At 44.4% G+C, this 16,719-nt stretch overlaps 1 protein-coding gene across 7 annotated transcripts in view; it reads left to right on the top strand.

The window, feature by feature from the left end:
* The window catches only part of ABTB3 (ankyrin repeat and BTB domain containing 3), a 448,319-nt gene that overhangs the window by 398,104 nt on the left and 33,496 nt on the right, over positions 1 to 16,719 (top strand). For 6 of the 7 annotated variants that reach the window (XM_053258104.1, XM_053258101.1, XM_053258102.1 and 3 more), the window contains 3 exons: positions 9,363 to 9,464; positions 13,133 to 13,226; positions 13,361 to 13,496. In XM_053258104.1, the coding sequence (XP_053114079.1) occupies positions 9,363 to 9,464; positions 13,133 to 13,226; positions 13,361 to 13,496 (332 nt within the window). The remainder of the gene's footprint in view (positions 1 to 9,362; positions 9,465 to 13,132; positions 13,227 to 13,360; positions 13,497 to 16,719) is intronic. The other variant, XM_053258103.1, reaches the window with a different exon arrangement.

Below are 16,719 nucleotides of genomic sequence, written 5' to 3'. Positions count from 1 at the left end.
TTGCTTGGTCTTGTTTCTGACTTTCTATTTGGCATTTGATTTACTCCCCCGCCCCTCCGCGTTCTCTTTCCCGCCCTCAGTTTATGGCTAGTAAAGCCTCCTTTAGATACTGCACGGCCAAGCTACCTCTCTCTGATGGATACTCTGCATGCTTGGGGGGAAAACACGGTGGAAGCAAGGACATGGAGTGGAAGCAAGGGCTTCACTTGACAGCTCCTCCACACAGCTGCGCTCCCTCCTTTGGGAATGAGCGCTTCTCGCCCAGTCTACTCAGCCCTCAGGGATAGCCACTACAACTCCCCTATTCACCACGGGGATAGCCATTGCAACTTCCCCCATGATGGCATCGGAATCCCCCATATGACCTACACCTGTACCTTCCATAGCAGCTGAAATGATCTTTGGGTCCCCCAGAAGGGTTCCTGCCTTGGCTCGAGCGCCATACCGGTTCAATCAACCATTCTGCCGCCACTCTCTTCTATCTCTGTCTCTGCCTCTGCCTCCTCCAGCTGCCAGGGCAAAGGAAAAACAAAGCCCTCATTCTGAAACAACGGGAAAACAAAGCCTGACTCGGACTCTGAGGCTCAGACCTCTGATGAACTTCTAGACCCTCCAGAGCTCTATTCAGATCTCAATTGTTATTCTAACAATGATGACAAGGGAGAACTAAATTTTCACCTCGAGGACATGATTCCATTCATGATTCACCCCCTGACGAAGGACAGAGGGATCTCCACCAGAGAGGTTACTCCAATTCATGCTATGGAACTTACATCCATCCCTCAGAGCCCTGCAAGTACCAGTGTTTTCACACGGAATGCTGTTCACAGCTATTCCAGGTACTACTCTGAGAGAGACTACAACAGGCATGAGGACTTCTTGGAGCAGGACTACAACTCTTACTTTCACTACTCTACAGTCAGACATCGCCCCTGATCTCACAGCTGGCCTCATAGCAGATCTCCTTACAGTCACCGCAGAGGGCGTAGCCCACATCATAGCTACTCAGATCGGGCCATCTCTGTTCCTCCAAATGTATCTAAGGAAACACTACTTCTTAAGCACCCGAGGGTGCACCAACTTGCTCTTCCAACCCAGCTCTGCCAGATGTTTCTGGGCAACCTGTCCCCCTGGGAACCCTGCCAGAGCCTGCCAACCCAGCTGCCCCAGCTATCCCAATGGACCTGAATCCTGATAATGCTGCTTCCACCTCAGAGTATGAGTCAGATGTGGATACCCAATCTTTACTACCTGAGACCTCTGTAGATACCTCTCTGGATCCAGCAGGAGATACCTTACAACCAGATTCTAAGTCAGACTGCATCAGAAGAACTATACATCTACTCTGAGAATGTGGAACGTATGGCAAAAGCCCTTGAGATGGAGAGGCTGATGCCAAGTCTCCACTCTCATTTCCGCTCATTCCCACCATATTGGAGGTGGTCAAGCATGCATGGGACAAACCAGCCACATCCTCACCAACAGCCAGATGCCTGGACAGTATGCATCACACTCAACAGTCTGACTTCCTGTTCAAACATCCTGTTCTCAACTCTGTAGTTGTGGAAGTGTCTCAGCCTTGGTCTCGTCAGAAGCCCTTGTCATTACCAGCAGACTGGGTTGGACGAAAGCTAGATGCAATCAGAAAGAGGAACTATTCCACAGTATCCTTGCAGCTCCATATTGCTAACTATCAGGCCTACATGACATGTTAAGCCTATATGCTCTTTGAGAAACTTTTATTGTTCCTTGACCAGCTTACCCAACCTGATCAAAAGGATGCAGCCTGCATCATCCTGAATGAAGGCCAGAAAATTACTAAACAGTTATTCCACTCCACATGCCACACTGCAGATTGCGCCTCTCGGACTAGTACTACCTCAATTGCCTCATGAAGGCATGCATGGCTCAAATCTACATCTCTAACTCCTGCAGAAAAATTGAGAATTGAAGACCTGTCTTTCAATGAAGAGTACTTATTTGGTGACAAAACTGACAGCACCTTAGATTGCATTCAGAAGTTAAAATCAACAGCTTGATGAATGACAACTGCAGCATCTCATCAGCCAGGAAAGGGCAGACAATGGAAAGGGCAGACAATGGAGAAGGCCTCCTGCAACTCCTGCCACAGTCTGACACACATTGAGGGAGGCAACAGATACAGCTCCTTTCATAAACCTGCAGCCCAATCATCAGCATGATCTATCACGATCCCTAAACCACATCACTCTACCTACACAAAATTTGAGGATGTCCCCATACCTTTCCCAGCGGCAAACCATAACAACAGACCACTGGATCCTTTCCATTGTCCAGCACGGCTACTGTATCAAATTCACTGAGACACCAACACCCCCAAGTTCTAGACCCCGTTCAACCCCGCCTATCCCCACATATATACCATGCTCCCCTTCGGCCTAGCCTCCACACCTCCACACCTCTACACCCATGGCAGTTGTGGCAGCCTTCCTTCGACATCAAGGGGTCGAGCTCCTCCCTTGCATCGATGACTGGCTCCTCTTGGTCCCCTCAGAGAGTTTACTTCAACAGCACACTCAGATTACACTAGACATGGTCTAAGACCTAGGCCTCCGGGTCAACCACAAAAAGTCTCAGCTCCACTCCTGGATAAACTTCAGGTGGCATAGACTTCATAGGCATCCACCTCAATGCCCACTTTTCTGCTGCTTATCTCTAACCCAGCCACATTTTGGACATCATTGCTGCTGCTGCCCATCTGTCCTCAGCTTTCCGGAAAACAGTTTGCCCTTGGCCATCATTGCCATACTAAAGTAAAGTAAATTAAAGCGTGCCACCGAGTTGTTGTCGACTCCTGGAGACCACAGAGCCATGTGGTTGTCTTTGGTAGAATACAGGAGGGGTTTACCACTGCCATCTCCCATGTAGTATGAGTTGATGCCTTTCAGCATCTTTCTATATCACTGCTGCCCGATATAGGTGTTTCCCATAGTCTGGGAAACGTACCAGCGGGGATTCAAACCTACAACCTCTGGCTTGCTAGACAAGTCATTTCCCCACTGCACCATTAGGTGTACTACCACGCACCAAACTATCTATCTATCTATCTATCTATCTATCTATCTATCTATCTATCTATCTATTTATTTATATCAAATTTGTACACCTCCCCAAACTTTCTTCTTTGCAAGTTATCCAGGCCTGGCTCCTAGACACCTTCTCTCTTTCCACAGAAAGCCAAGTGAAAAAACTCAAGATCTCACCTACAGTTGCTTGAGCGGCTCGATGGTGGATGGACATAAATAATATTTCATTTGGCCGCCCCTTCATAGCGCCCTCACCAGAAACCATTATAACTACAGATGCATGGGATAGGGGCCCACTGTGGAGCCCAAGTGACCTCTGGCACCTGGTCACCAGCCATCAAACACCACCATATCTACTTGGAATTGATGGCTGTTTTTCGTGCCCTCATGAGTTTTCACAACATTGTGAGAGGCAAGTTTGTTCTGATCTTCACAGACAACACCACCACAGCAGCTTATATAAATCGACAGAGTGGAACAAGATATAGATTGCTTCTTTGATTGACCCTCCATTTGTGGAACTGGTGCCTGGTCAACAACATCTTTCTAAAAGCAGCACACATGCCAGGAAAGGAGAACACTCTGGCCGACTCCCTCCGCAGGCAGAAATATCCATCTCACGAGCGGCAGCTACATCTGGATGCTGTCTCCAATATCTTCCAACAGTGGGGCATGCCAGACATCAGTGCATTTGCAGATGCTCACAATGGCCCCTGCCATCATTTTTTCAGTTAGGGAACTGTAGGCACAGGCTCAGAGGGAGAGGGAGACAGTCTCCTGTCGAACTGGTCAAGGGAATACATCTACACCTTTCTCCCATTTCCTTTGATCCCTCGAGTCCTCCAGAAGATCCAAAATGAGTGCACTCGCTGTATCTTGATCACACCATTGTGATTGCGCCAACATTAGTTCTCCACCCTCATGTCAGCAGTGTAGGATACTTACCAGTGTCACCCCAGTCACCCTGACCTTCTGCTCTTGGTGGCTTCCTACTACCCTCACCCAAGCCTCTCAATTCTGTCCCTAATGACCTGGCATCTTGATCTATGTTATTCCACATAGACATGATATTCCACAATGCTCTAAAAACCCCATGCACCAATCTTACAATGCCAAGTTGAAACACTTTACTCAATACGCTGACAAAATTCACCTAGAGCCTCAACACTCATCAGTGAACGACGTCCATACTTACCTGTTGGAACTGAAGAAGAAGGGGTTCTCCATCCCCTCACTAAAGGTCTACCTCACAGCCATCTCGTCGTGACATATTACAGGTTCCTTTTTCAAACGTCCTGTTAAAACGTTTTTCAAAGGCTTGGTTTGTTTGTTCCCCACCAACTCACTGCTTAGCTCCCTCCTGGGACTTACTGTTAGTTTTGAACATGTTGACAGGGAAACCACCCTGAGCCATTTTTGGAAGGGCAGTATATAAATTGAATGAATGAATGAGTGAATGAATGAATGAAACCATTGTAGCCCATGGCTACTGCTGTCCTCTGTTTACTTACCTTTAAGATGACTTTCCTGGGAGCTGTGGCATCAGCCTGTGCCTTTCTAATCCACAAGGACAGGGTGCCTTTTCTCTTCCACAAGGACAGGGTTTCACTGATACCTGATAGAACCTTTGTGCCTAAGGTGGTCTCACAGTTTCACCTATCTCAGGAAATTGCCCTCCCAGTGCTTTCCTTTCAACCTCAATCTGCTGAAGAATGAAGGTGGCACTCTTTAGATTACTGCAGGGCTCTAGCCTTCTACATCCACAGGACTAAAACCTTCCAGCGTGCTATTCATCTGTTACACAGGACCCAACAGAGGCTTACAGACCTCTCAGTGGCTATCCACCTGGATATACTCTATGATTAAACTGTGCTACAAAGTGGTTAAGAGACCCCACCTGTCTCAATGTATGCCCACTCCGTGCGGTCAGTAGCAGCCTCTACTGCTTTTCTTTTCGGAATCCCTCTGGACACAATTTGTAGAGTTGCTGCATGGTCCCAGACTTTTACCTTCATTCAACATTATGCTTTGAACCTGAGAGCAAGAAAGGATGCTTCCTTTAGTTCAACGATCATCCAAATTGCGACATACTGAGGCTTTTCTACCTCCAGGCTTCTAGGGAAGATTTTCGCTAGCTCCCGTGTGTGATAAACAGAGACCATGAAGACGAAGGTTGCTTACCTGTAATGGTGTTTCTTCAGGTGGTCTTCTGTGCATTCACACAACCCACCCACCTTCCCCACTGCAGCCTACTCTCTCTAACGGGTACTGCAGTGGTGGCTTCAGCAGAGGGAGCAGAGCAGGACAGCCACAGAGTGGATACAAAAGAGGTGGGGCTACCCTCAAAATATCTCTGTTTAATCTCTAGAAGGTTCTGGACTGGTGTCTGCGCAGGCGCAAATCCTGTGTGTATGATGCACAGAAGACCACTCAAAGAAACATTGTTACAGATAAGCAACCTGCTCTTCCTGTTTGCACGACTTGAGTCTCATAGTTGCTCCATGTCAATTTCTATTTTTGTGGACAGGGGGAAGCTTTAGTTACTAGTTTCCTTTCACTTTTTTCTTTTCAATTTTTATCATGAAATGGTTCTACAAATATAATCAGTGGTTTTCCCATGGAGTCCTGGGAAATGGTATGGGTGCTCCTGGATCTGGATACTTTTCCAAGGCTGAGGCCATTGCTGCAGCCCCAGGAAAGACTACAGATCCCAAGAGCACAACTTACTTGAAATAAACCATGATCTGTAACTCATTTCAAATCAGTTTCAGATCATGATTTATTTCAAGTGAGTAGATTATTATAAACCAAGATTGGTTGGCTTGGATTTCATAAGCAATTTTGGTTTATTTAACTTATAGTGGAAGTAGATGCTTGCATGGGCATGTCAAGGGAAGATCACATCTCCCAAGGCTAAAGGACATTCGAGAGTCCGACTTGAAACAAGACTCTGCATAATGTCTGAACGAGCCCATTATAAGAGCAAAAACCAAGTATAACCTGGGTTTAAACATACTAAGCTACTGCTTAGTAGACATAAGTAGAAATTTTAGACAGATTTTTTAATACCATACAATTACAATGCCATACATACATTTTGTGAAGTTCCAGAAACAGGATTGAAACCTGGACATTTCAGTCATTACTTTGAATCAGTTTTGTTTGCTAGCAATTGAAAGCCATTGAGGCTATTCTCACGATGGGCCCAGCCCAGTTTTCCCCCATTGTGAAAACTACCGGGCTCATGGGCAAGCCCATGGGTTCTCTGGCAGCTAGCCCGCCAAAGAAGCCCTCCACTTAACCCAGGTTAGTGGAGCGAGCAGAGCGCTAACCCAGGTTTTCTGGTTGCGTGCCACCACGCCGCGGCTCCGGGCCGTGGCGACACAGGAGGAGACCCCCACCGGCAGGCTGAAACAAGCCTCCCAGTCCCAGGGGTCTTGCCAGGATACCCCGCGCACTTGTGCGGGGCATTCTGGAACCTCTGGAGGCTGTGTGGCCCCCTATCCCCACAGCCTCCACCGGCTCTGTGACAGCTGGCAGCTGTGTGGGCGGCCGATCCGGCCGCCCAGGGCTTGGAAGCTGCTCATTTGGGGTAGAGCGGGCTAAACCCGCTCTCCCCACAGACCCACCAGAATCTCTTCTCACCAATCATGAGAAGAGCTTCATTATTTTCTGGTTACTGCTTGTTGGGATATGTGAAATAGATTGTTGATGTCAGTTCTCAAAGTGGTTTCACAAGTGATGCTAAAATGCTTTCTAGCCTGGACGTCCTCTCTTGAGAAGGTTCTCAGTGTGACATAGAAGGTGAGTTTAAAATATTGAGTGGTATTCAAAGAAAGTTAATTATGACTAAGCACTACTGAAATTCATGAGAAAAGTTACTCGTGGTTATTTGTGACTAACGGGTCTCATTAATTTCAATGGGACTTAGTAATGCTTAACTTTTCTTATTTTCCCTCATTTTTTCATCCCTTCTGCTTTGTAAACCACTTTGTGAACTTTTCATTGAAAAGTATATAAATATTCCTAATTATAAACAATATCTTTCTTTGGATGCAACGCGGAGTATATTTTCTTACCACAACTGGCATTAACATTGAAATTACAGGTGCAGACCATTTTAAAGGCATTCTTTGTGAAACATGCCTTCGGCTCAGCTTGCATGACCAATAAATCTGGTTATCATGTGATAGCTGTTGTGGCAGGGAGGGAACAGTTGGCACATATTAAGGTCATACACATGACCACTGCAGCCCAGCAGGGAGGGTGCAGGAGGATGGCGAGACCAAATCTATCTCCCCCTGCCGGCAGACAATCTTCTGTGTTGTGTACAGCTTGCGCCCACACGATCTGCACTGCTCCTGGCAATGCTGATCTTTGGAGGGCAGGAAAATGAGTCCTGACCTCCAGGAATCCCTAAATGCACCACACTGCAAAGCCACAATTTTTCTAAACCTACAATATTATTTTAGGGGGGAAGCAGGAAATATTTTTTAAACATGCACTGTCTCGGGGTTAGCTATAACAGCTTCAACAGAAGGGGTGGAATTAGCTGGATGTTTGATTACAATTAAATGCTACTTATTCATTCGCACTGTTAGTGTATTGCAGCACAAGCTTTTGTGGGCCAATTCTCACTGTCAAATGCAGTAGTTTTTCAGTTCAGACTTTGGATATGAAGAAAGAGGAGTACCCTAATGTGAACAGAAAATAAATGTATTAAACCCAATGCATTTCAATAACTCTCCATCAGGGCACTGTAAAAAACAACAATGTCACTCTCTGTTCTCCATAAATCTCAGAGACTCAGTTCACATTTTGGCACACGTGTGTGTACCAAAATGCAGAGGAACAAATATTTCTGTTTTTAAAGTTTCCTTCTATCAAACACAAGGAATGTGTATCCCCCTCTCTGGCACCTGCTTTTGTACTGAACAAGTGTGAGAACTGAAAACACAAAAACATTTTCTTAATATTATGCTGTCCTTTCAATTTTCTTGCTTATCTTCAAACATTGCAAACTGACTCCACTGAGGAGTACTCAGAGTGGATGTTAAAATTCATGGATGTGCTTTGTTATATGTGAAACAAATGCATGAATGGGTTGGCAGCCGTTCTGGCACGCTCAGGAGTGATCAACTATGGCTGTGAGCCTTCACTGCCATTCTTTAGATTCCCAAACCCTACTGTGCTTGGCTAGCACAGGGCAAATTGGTGAGGTTTGGATGTAGCGAAAGAAATACTCCCCCCACACACACCCTTCCCTGAAGTAGTGATGCATTTGCAGGGGAGAGGGGAACCTTTGCTCTCCAAAGTCATTGTGGCATTTCTTTGCTGTCAAATTGTCCATGGAACAGAAAATAATAGAAGGGGCAGATCAGTGTGAGCTTAATCCAAACCCATTGAAGTCAATTAAAAGAAGCTTGTGCCAATGAGAAATGTTTTAGCCCAGACCTATGGAGAGAGTGATGTTTACACATTACAGTCTAGAATAGTGGCTTTCAAACTGTCTTCAGGGAAATCTGTTTGACCTATTTTCTGATGAATTCATACATGTCTGCCATGGAACCCTGCATATTATAGAGGATCATGGAGCATGTTCTAAGATGTACCCTCCATTCATGCAGGTTACTGGCTAGATAGATTGGCCTCTCCATTGCTTCATCATGTGAAGTAAAATTCACATGCTCCCTACAATATACCCAACACTCTGCTTCAACTGTGCACTGCAAAAAAAAAAAAAAAAAGTTAGGTAATGATGAGCAAGTTCTCCTTCAGGAAAGCTTGTCCACCATTCCTGATCTTATCCTTGAAGGACCTCTGATAAGCTTCCAAAGAAACACAGGATTTTCTGGAACACCGTTTGAAAAGCACTCGACTAAGTGATTAAGCAGCTCTCACCCCTAACTAGTGGCTTAGGAGGGTTCCCAGTAACCCACTATAATATCATAGTTATAACTGAAGTGTATGGCTATGTATTATTATTATTTTTTATTAAATTTATATACCGCTTTTCATTAAAACAATCAGTTATATAACTGAGGTATATAACTGAGGTATATAACTCTCATTTTAGGGCACTGAAACATGTTGAAGGATGTTGTCTTGTGAGGCAAAATCTTTACTAGGTTAAATATATATATACATACACATAGAGAGAGATAATAATTTTCTAGAAGGCTTTTTGCATGCTGGCTTCTTTTCTTGTGTGCCTGGCATTCTGGCAAGTTTGTTTTTATTACATATAGCTTTTCTGGAGAGCCATTTATAAAAGAAAATTACTTTATCTGTTTATAGGTTGTCAGTACTCCTCATAAATATCCATCCGTCCACCCTGAGACCCGCCATTGGACCGCTCTGACATTTGCTGTGTTGCATGGACATATTCCTGTAGTTCAGGTATTGCTGTATTTCCCTTTGCTCCATCTCACTTTTGTTTCCTCATTTTTAGGTTTTAATTAGCACTCACCTCATAACTGGCAACATTGTCATATTGGTTCCTCCTGCATCTTCTTTGTTTGCTCTCTATATATGTATAGAGTGATATATAATACTGTACCACTATTATATATAAGCACAATTAAGCCAATATGAAGCTTAAATACTGCAGTTTTAAAATGAAGTTTTCCCAGTAATGTCCTATCAACTCTTTTTGTTCTTTCTTGGCCATCTTATGTTTGTTTAATTCTTTTTTCCTTTTTCTAATGTCAGTGAAAATAATGTTTGTCTCCTATCTTTCCTATTCCCCCACCGAACCTTTTTTTAACATTCTAAAGCCAAAAATTGACCTGGGCCATATATTAGATAAGAATAATGCTGTGTGAGTTAAGAGAATTAATAGACAAACATTTCTCTCTCAGCACACTAGAACTTATGACCATCCAGTGAACTTAGTTGGCCAAAGATTTAGAACAAATAAAATGATTTATTGGATGTAGACACAAGCTTAGAAGGCATTAAAAGTGGTTAGATAGATTTACAGAAGACGGATCTATCAATGGTTATTAAATCATGATAGGTAAACATGGGGTATCTGTATTCAAGGCACTATATTTCTGATTACCAGGTGCTGGGATCAATCAGAGAGGAGTTTTCTCTATCTTGCTTGGTTTATGAGCTCCAGAGCAGCATCTGACTGCTCTGTGATCTAGAAACAAGGATGTGCAGAAACTCCCTAAGAATTTTCACCTTTCTTACAGAAACTCATTTGTCTTCGCTTGAGCATTCTCAGATGCTTTTCTTTGGGAAGAACCCTGAAGTTTGTGTTGAATGCCACTTTTTTGAATTGCTGCCATCCTTATCTAAGAAAGCAATTCTTACATTAATTGTCCTTTGTAGGCCATGCCCACATGTCATTATTTTGTGATGAATTAATGTGCTTGTGCAGTTTTCCACCATCTGCAGTCCACACTTCTTCAGCCTCTTCTGCTCCCCTGTCTATTCACACAGGATAGGGTAGGCCTATTGCAGTGTTCTCATTGGATGCCCAATCTTCCAGTGGTCCACTCAATGCAGCTCATACGGTCTTCTAGTACTGTCCTTTCCCACTCACCATTTTAATAGCTAAACCTTCTAAGGCTCTGCAATTTCAAGCTCACAGGATTTCCATTGTTCCTACAAAAGTATAGCATTTTCCAACAACCCCTCTGCTCTAAAGATGGAATTGGAACTATCCATTTTAAGCAAATTACATGCACTAGACTAGATTGCATTTTCAGGTAGTTGCTAAAGTGGCTGAACTATAAAGAAAATTCTGCACACTTTAAGCTGCAATCCTGTGCTTGTTTGCTTGGATGTACGACCTTCTGAACCCAATGAGGCTTATTTCTGAATAAGCGTGTGTAAGATCCCACTGAATTGCTACTCTGTTTCTTGATTATAACAGGAAGAGGGCAATACAGGTCCATTTGTCTGCTTTCCACCACACTGCTCCTGTAATAATATGTGTTCCTGACTCTTTCCCAATAGCACTCTTACTTTTCCTTTTTCATAGGAGAGTTGATATTGTGTATTTCTGAATGCTGAATTTTCTGAATACTGTAGTTAACAGTAAATATTGAGCAGTTATGATCTTATTTACTTTTCTGAAAAAAAGAAAAGAAAGGATTGTTTGCATGCAGAAGGTTCCAGTTTCAGTCCTTGGGTTCTCCAGTGAAAAAGAAAGATCCCTGCTGGAAACCTTGGAAAGCTACTGCTACTTGGAGTGTACGATAGTGGACTAGATGGTCAGAGTCAGTAGAAGGCAGCTTCATACATGCATGTGACTGAAATGGTTTTAAATGCATGACTTGAGCATTGTACACTTGTTCCTCTTGAAATGCAGTCTGGCTACACTGACGCCTTAGAATGTAGTCTGATCCATCATGACAATGCCTTGCTTAGAAGCCTAAATTGCAGATTCAGTCATCTGACATCCAGTTGAGGATGACAGTTATCTGACATCCAGTTGGGGAAGTTGTATCCCTGAACTGAGAAAAGCAATATCTCATTCACTTTCACAGTAATTAACAGATGGTGGTTGCAGTCCAGATAGTAGGTGCAATCTAGGGAAGGCTGAGAATATCCAAGGACAGAACTACATGTTATCTCAAAAACGCATGCTCCCAACTCCATATTTACTGAGATTTGGTGGGGTGATTTCCCTTAGGACTGCAGGATACAGGGGAGAGGTTAACTCCCCACCAACATACGATAGTCCTGATCCGGATTCACCTCTCTTCCACTGCTGCTTTTTAAAATAAAAAAATTTAAAAAGATAAAATAAAGGGGGAAAGCATGACAACACTTTTAGCATCACATGTAATTCTTTCTCTTTGTCAATCCAGAGCCATTGAATTGGGAGGTGTAGAAATGTAATAAATAAAATAATAACAACAACAACAATTTATAAAAATATTGCATTGGAGGCCAGGTCACATGGCAGTTGCATGGCAGTTAGATGCTATGAGTTGTAAATGGTCCACACACATTTAAATGGCCAGGTTTTTGTACAATAAACTTGGAAGCAGGGGCACTCAAAAGTTTGAAAAGTAAAGTGTGAATCTGTTCTTGTGTTCTTTCAGAGCTAATGTTTTTCATAAGCCTATATTCTGGTGTGCCCAGAATGAATCAACTGTCTAATCACTTTGTCACTGGGACAGGATATGGTTTGATTATACAGGAAAACTTGTTATTCGCAGACTCAACATTCATGGTTTCATGTATCCACAGTCGGGTAATTGGCACTTGACCTTGGTATACATGGGGGAGAAATGGCAGGAGGGGTAAATCTGCATACCTGCGGGTTGGAGGTGGGCAGAAATGACCTCCGAGGCCATTTCTGCCCACCATCTTGTGTAAGTGAGCCATTTTCTGGCTTGTATTTGTTTTAAAAATGGGAAAATGTGATTTTTTCCTGTAGGGAAAAACAGCAAATTGCAGCATTTTGTGGGCATTGCTGGACAGTTGGGGACAGACTGGGCACAGTAGAGCACTTTCCCCTGTGATTTTGAGGCAATATTACTCATTTTGAGCACCTTTTTTTACCCCTGGGAACCTAACCCCCATGATCCCATTATGTGCAAATCAGATATGAAGTTGAGGGGGGAGGAATGTGATGAGATGGCACTCTTAACATCTCCCAAGAAGGGCAGTTGTCTCACAGAGCCTTACCTTCAGAGCACCATATGTAAGAGGCGCAGGTAGTAGGACCCTAGGGAACGGAGGCCGGCAACATCAAGATATCAAGCCAGCTGTCGATGTCATCACTGGGCGACTCCTGGGGAGGGTGGAAGCTGAGGGTTATAAAATGCACTTTTGGAACACTCTGAAGGAAAGAGGAGCCCCTTTCTGACTATTGTTGGCCATAATGGTTGTGAATGGAACTTCTTAGCTGCAGTATGCTTGTTCCTCTTTCTGAGGCCTAGCCTCATTGCTCTGGCACTAGGGCCCTGCAGGACCCCAATGTGAATTAGCCCTGAATTCAGAGCATCTTGAGCATGCTGAACATTCTCCTGTATTAGATGAGTTTCCAAGTTCTTGCCAGCAGATTTTAGCCATTAGCCCTAAATGGTGGGTTTTCTTTATAGCTGTTGCTGGATGCAGGAGCCAAAGTAGAAGGTTCTTTGGAACATGGCGACGAGAACTATTCGGAAACACCTTTGCAACTTGCAGCAGCTGCTGGTAAGAATGTTCTTATCACACACCGTATATAATAATAAATACGTTACAATTCCTTCGCTAAGAAAGTCTGATTTACAGGGATGAATGGTGCATTTTTTTTAAACAAAAGAACCCTCACTTTTATTGATTTACAGGCAATTTTGAACTGGTGAGTTTGCTTTTGGAGCGAGGAGCTGATCCCATGATCGGAACCATGTATAGGAATGGGATTTCCATGACTCCTCAAGGCGATATGAACTCCTTCAGTCAGGCTGCTGCACACGGACACAGGTAAAGTTGGGGCAGCACTGTTAGCTAAGTGGTTTGAGTGATCTGTTTGTGGAGGATGGTGTAAAAACCAAGAAAAAGATGTGAACTGTTTTACCATCTAGTACATTAATTTCTACATACATTAATACTGTCCTAATCTTTATCACTGTTTTAGTCAGTTTTGACTAAAATTGACTAAAAAGAGAGATGAAGATTAGGATAGTTCTGTTTATGGCTATGAGCATGGCTGAATGGAACCTCCATGTTCAGGGAATGTATACCTGAATACCAGATGGTGGGTATAAAAAAATGGGAAGGGCTGTTGCCTTCATGCAGAGACAGAGGCATCATTCAGGGACTCCCATGAGGGCTCTTCTTGTGTTCATAGTAGAATACCTGTAAAGGCAGGGGGCATATCCTCTTTCAATATCTTCTAGAAATAGATAGAAAAGATACGGGCCACAATCTCATGGTCCATATGTGCACCTGAACCAGGTTTCCTCCTTAGCAGCAGCTTCCAGTGTGGCTTTCTGGATAGTATTTTCATGTTTGGGGCAATATGTAAGCTTCGGCTACTTCCAAAGTGAAACACTGACAGGCAAATACACCATTCTGCCGATTGCAGAAGAGAGAGATCTCAGACATGTCTCCAATTCACAGCTGAGAAGCTTGGCAAATTGTGAAAAGTGCTTGGAGAAGTGTATGAAATCCAGGGCTGAGCTCAGGAAGCAATCCAAGAGCTCTTCAGTCTAAAGGATTGGTAGATCCCAAATGAACACAGAAAAGCCCCTAGGGAAGAGAGAGATAATCAGAGGTACACCTAGGTAATTTTGGAGTCTGGGCCTAAAGGCCTCTTCCTTCTGCTGCCGCAGGATCAGCTGCAATGCAGTATTCTTTGCACCAGAACATGCTCAGGGAAAGCTGGAAAGTCTTTTTTTTTTTTTTTTTAAGAAGAAATTCTGAATAAGATACTTCCCACTGACCTGCAGATACCACATTTTGCATGGACAATCTTGCCACTTCAAATAGCTGAATGCACTATCCCCCATTCTCTCACTCACAGTTACCTGTTGTTATTCACTGGACTGGTTTGGTATCTCTCTCTTTCTCTCTCTCTCTCTCTCTCTCTCTCTCTCTCTCTCTCTCTCTCTCTCTCTCTCATAGTGGCAAGCAAGGGAGGCATGTGCTGGCTGGCTTGCTGCAAGAGCTTGCCTGGTGCTACTATTTGCTTCTGCCTTTCCCGCTCCACTTGCACCTGTAGTCACCTCTTGGCCCAGTGAGGAGGGCTCTCTCTCTCTCTCTCTCTCTCTCTCTCTCTCTCTCTCTCTCTCTCTCTCTCTCTCTCTCTCTCTGCAGCTGCTGCCTGTGCTGCTCACTTGGAGCTCCCTCACAACAGCCTCCGCTCAGACTGCCCTGCCTTGCCTCGTGCGACGCACGTGCCCTCATGTCACGTCACATGACTGCTCAGCTACACTTGGGCCTCACTGCCCCCACCCCCACAACAGAGGATATGGGCTGGGCAGGTTGCATCAGTGGGCGGGCTGCTAGCAGGATGCCTGGTGGCAGGCAGTGCAGGCCAGCGGCACAGCCACTACCCAGGACCCCAGCAGAAAATTTGGGCCCCCTCCCCTCCCCATGGTGGAGCACCAGACTATGGACCAGAAATCCCATCCAGAGGGTGCCACTGGAGATAATGGACCAGCAGGGCAGGAGATCAAGCTAAGATCTGCTCTTAGGAGAGTGAATTACTGAGGCAGACGGAGAGTAACATAACAGGACAAGGGATGAGACATGAGAAAGCAAAGTAAGCTTAAGATGCTGGAGAGAGGAGAAATAAGCATGTCAGATGCACATAGCTATGTGTATATGAGATAGACTGCCTGGTTCTCACATTTGCATATTCTGCTTGGTTACTCAGCAATTAATGACTGGCTGGTCAATGTGTGAACTGGTTCCACTGAAAAGTTCTGTTCAATTCGTGTGTTTTGCCATTGGCTGTACCAAAGCGTAAAACCAAATGTCCCAAAATAATAAAATAAAACTGATTAGGCAGTAAACAAAGAAACACATAGGGACCCCATAAGCCAACAACAGTCCAATACCAACCAATGCCAATGCTCAGCTGCAAACGTCATGATTCCATTCTACAACCCGTGAATCAAAGTATTGTTGCTGTTGCTCTGCAGCAGCCAAGTCAAAAGTAGCCGCTGTACAAGAAATCTCCTTGTTCCCATTGGCCAGGAGAAACTCCAATTTCTGTTGGGCCAGTTCCGCACGAGGAGTCTTGAGTGCTGCTGGAACATTGCTCTTCCACTATCAGGTGAAAGCGCAATTAAAATTGTGGTTCCACATGACGATTAATATAGTGCTTTATCTTAAGCAACATATTGCAATTCCTGTCCTCATGGCACAGGCAAAAGTGGATAATATTGCTAAGCTAGAATTTTGGCCTGTCAGCAAGGTATTGGTGGTGGCGGCGGCAGCAGCAGCCCAGTCCTTCCTTGTCCCAGGTGTGATTCTGCTCTGCTGTGTCCTAAATCTCTCCTCCTCCCCACCTTCTGCCTACCTTTGCTTTCCCCAGTGCTAACTTGGGGGTTCCAATGCTGGAGTTTCAGAGACCATTTCTCCACCAGTAGTGTTGTATCTGTCCACTCCAGACAGGCGAGTGCTTCCATTGTGGTCAAATACAGAAGAGTTGCCACAAATCATGCCTGAAAGAGCTGATCTTGTGGAAGGAAGCATGAATTGTCACCTTTGCTAAGCAGGGTCTGCCCTAGTTTGCATATGAATAGGAGACTACAAGTATAATAACTGTAAGATGTTCCCCTTAAGGGATGGGGCCACTCTGGCAAGAGCACCTGCATGCTTGCCTGCAGAAGGTTCCACATTCCCTCCCTGGCATTTCCAAGATGGGTCTGAGAAAGACTCCTGCCTGCAATCTTGAAGCCACTGCCAGTCTGTTTAGACAATACTGAGCTAGATGGACCAGAAGTTTGACTCAGTAGAAGGCAACTTCCTATGTTCCTATGAGAATTCAGCAGAGAAAGCACTGGTATGGAACAGGCTGACAATTGCATGACCTCTCTCTAAAAAATAACTGCATGAAGGACAGAAATTCTGAATCAGTGTTGATAGGACTGATGTTCCTAATTTCAGCACTGAGCAAGATTACATTTAAGGTAATACTGGGTATTAGGAAAGTTCTTTTCTGTGGTGACAACTCATTCACACATACAAGTAATTG

The sequence above is a fragment of the Hemicordylus capensis genome, chromosome 5 (genome assembly GCF_027244095.1).
Source record: "Hemicordylus capensis ecotype Gifberg chromosome 5, rHemCap1.1.pri, whole genome shotgun sequence".
NCBI lineage: Eukaryota > Metazoa > Chordata > Lepidosauria > Squamata > Cordylidae > Hemicordylus > Hemicordylus capensis.
This window is presented reverse-complemented; position numbering and strand designations above follow the sequence as displayed.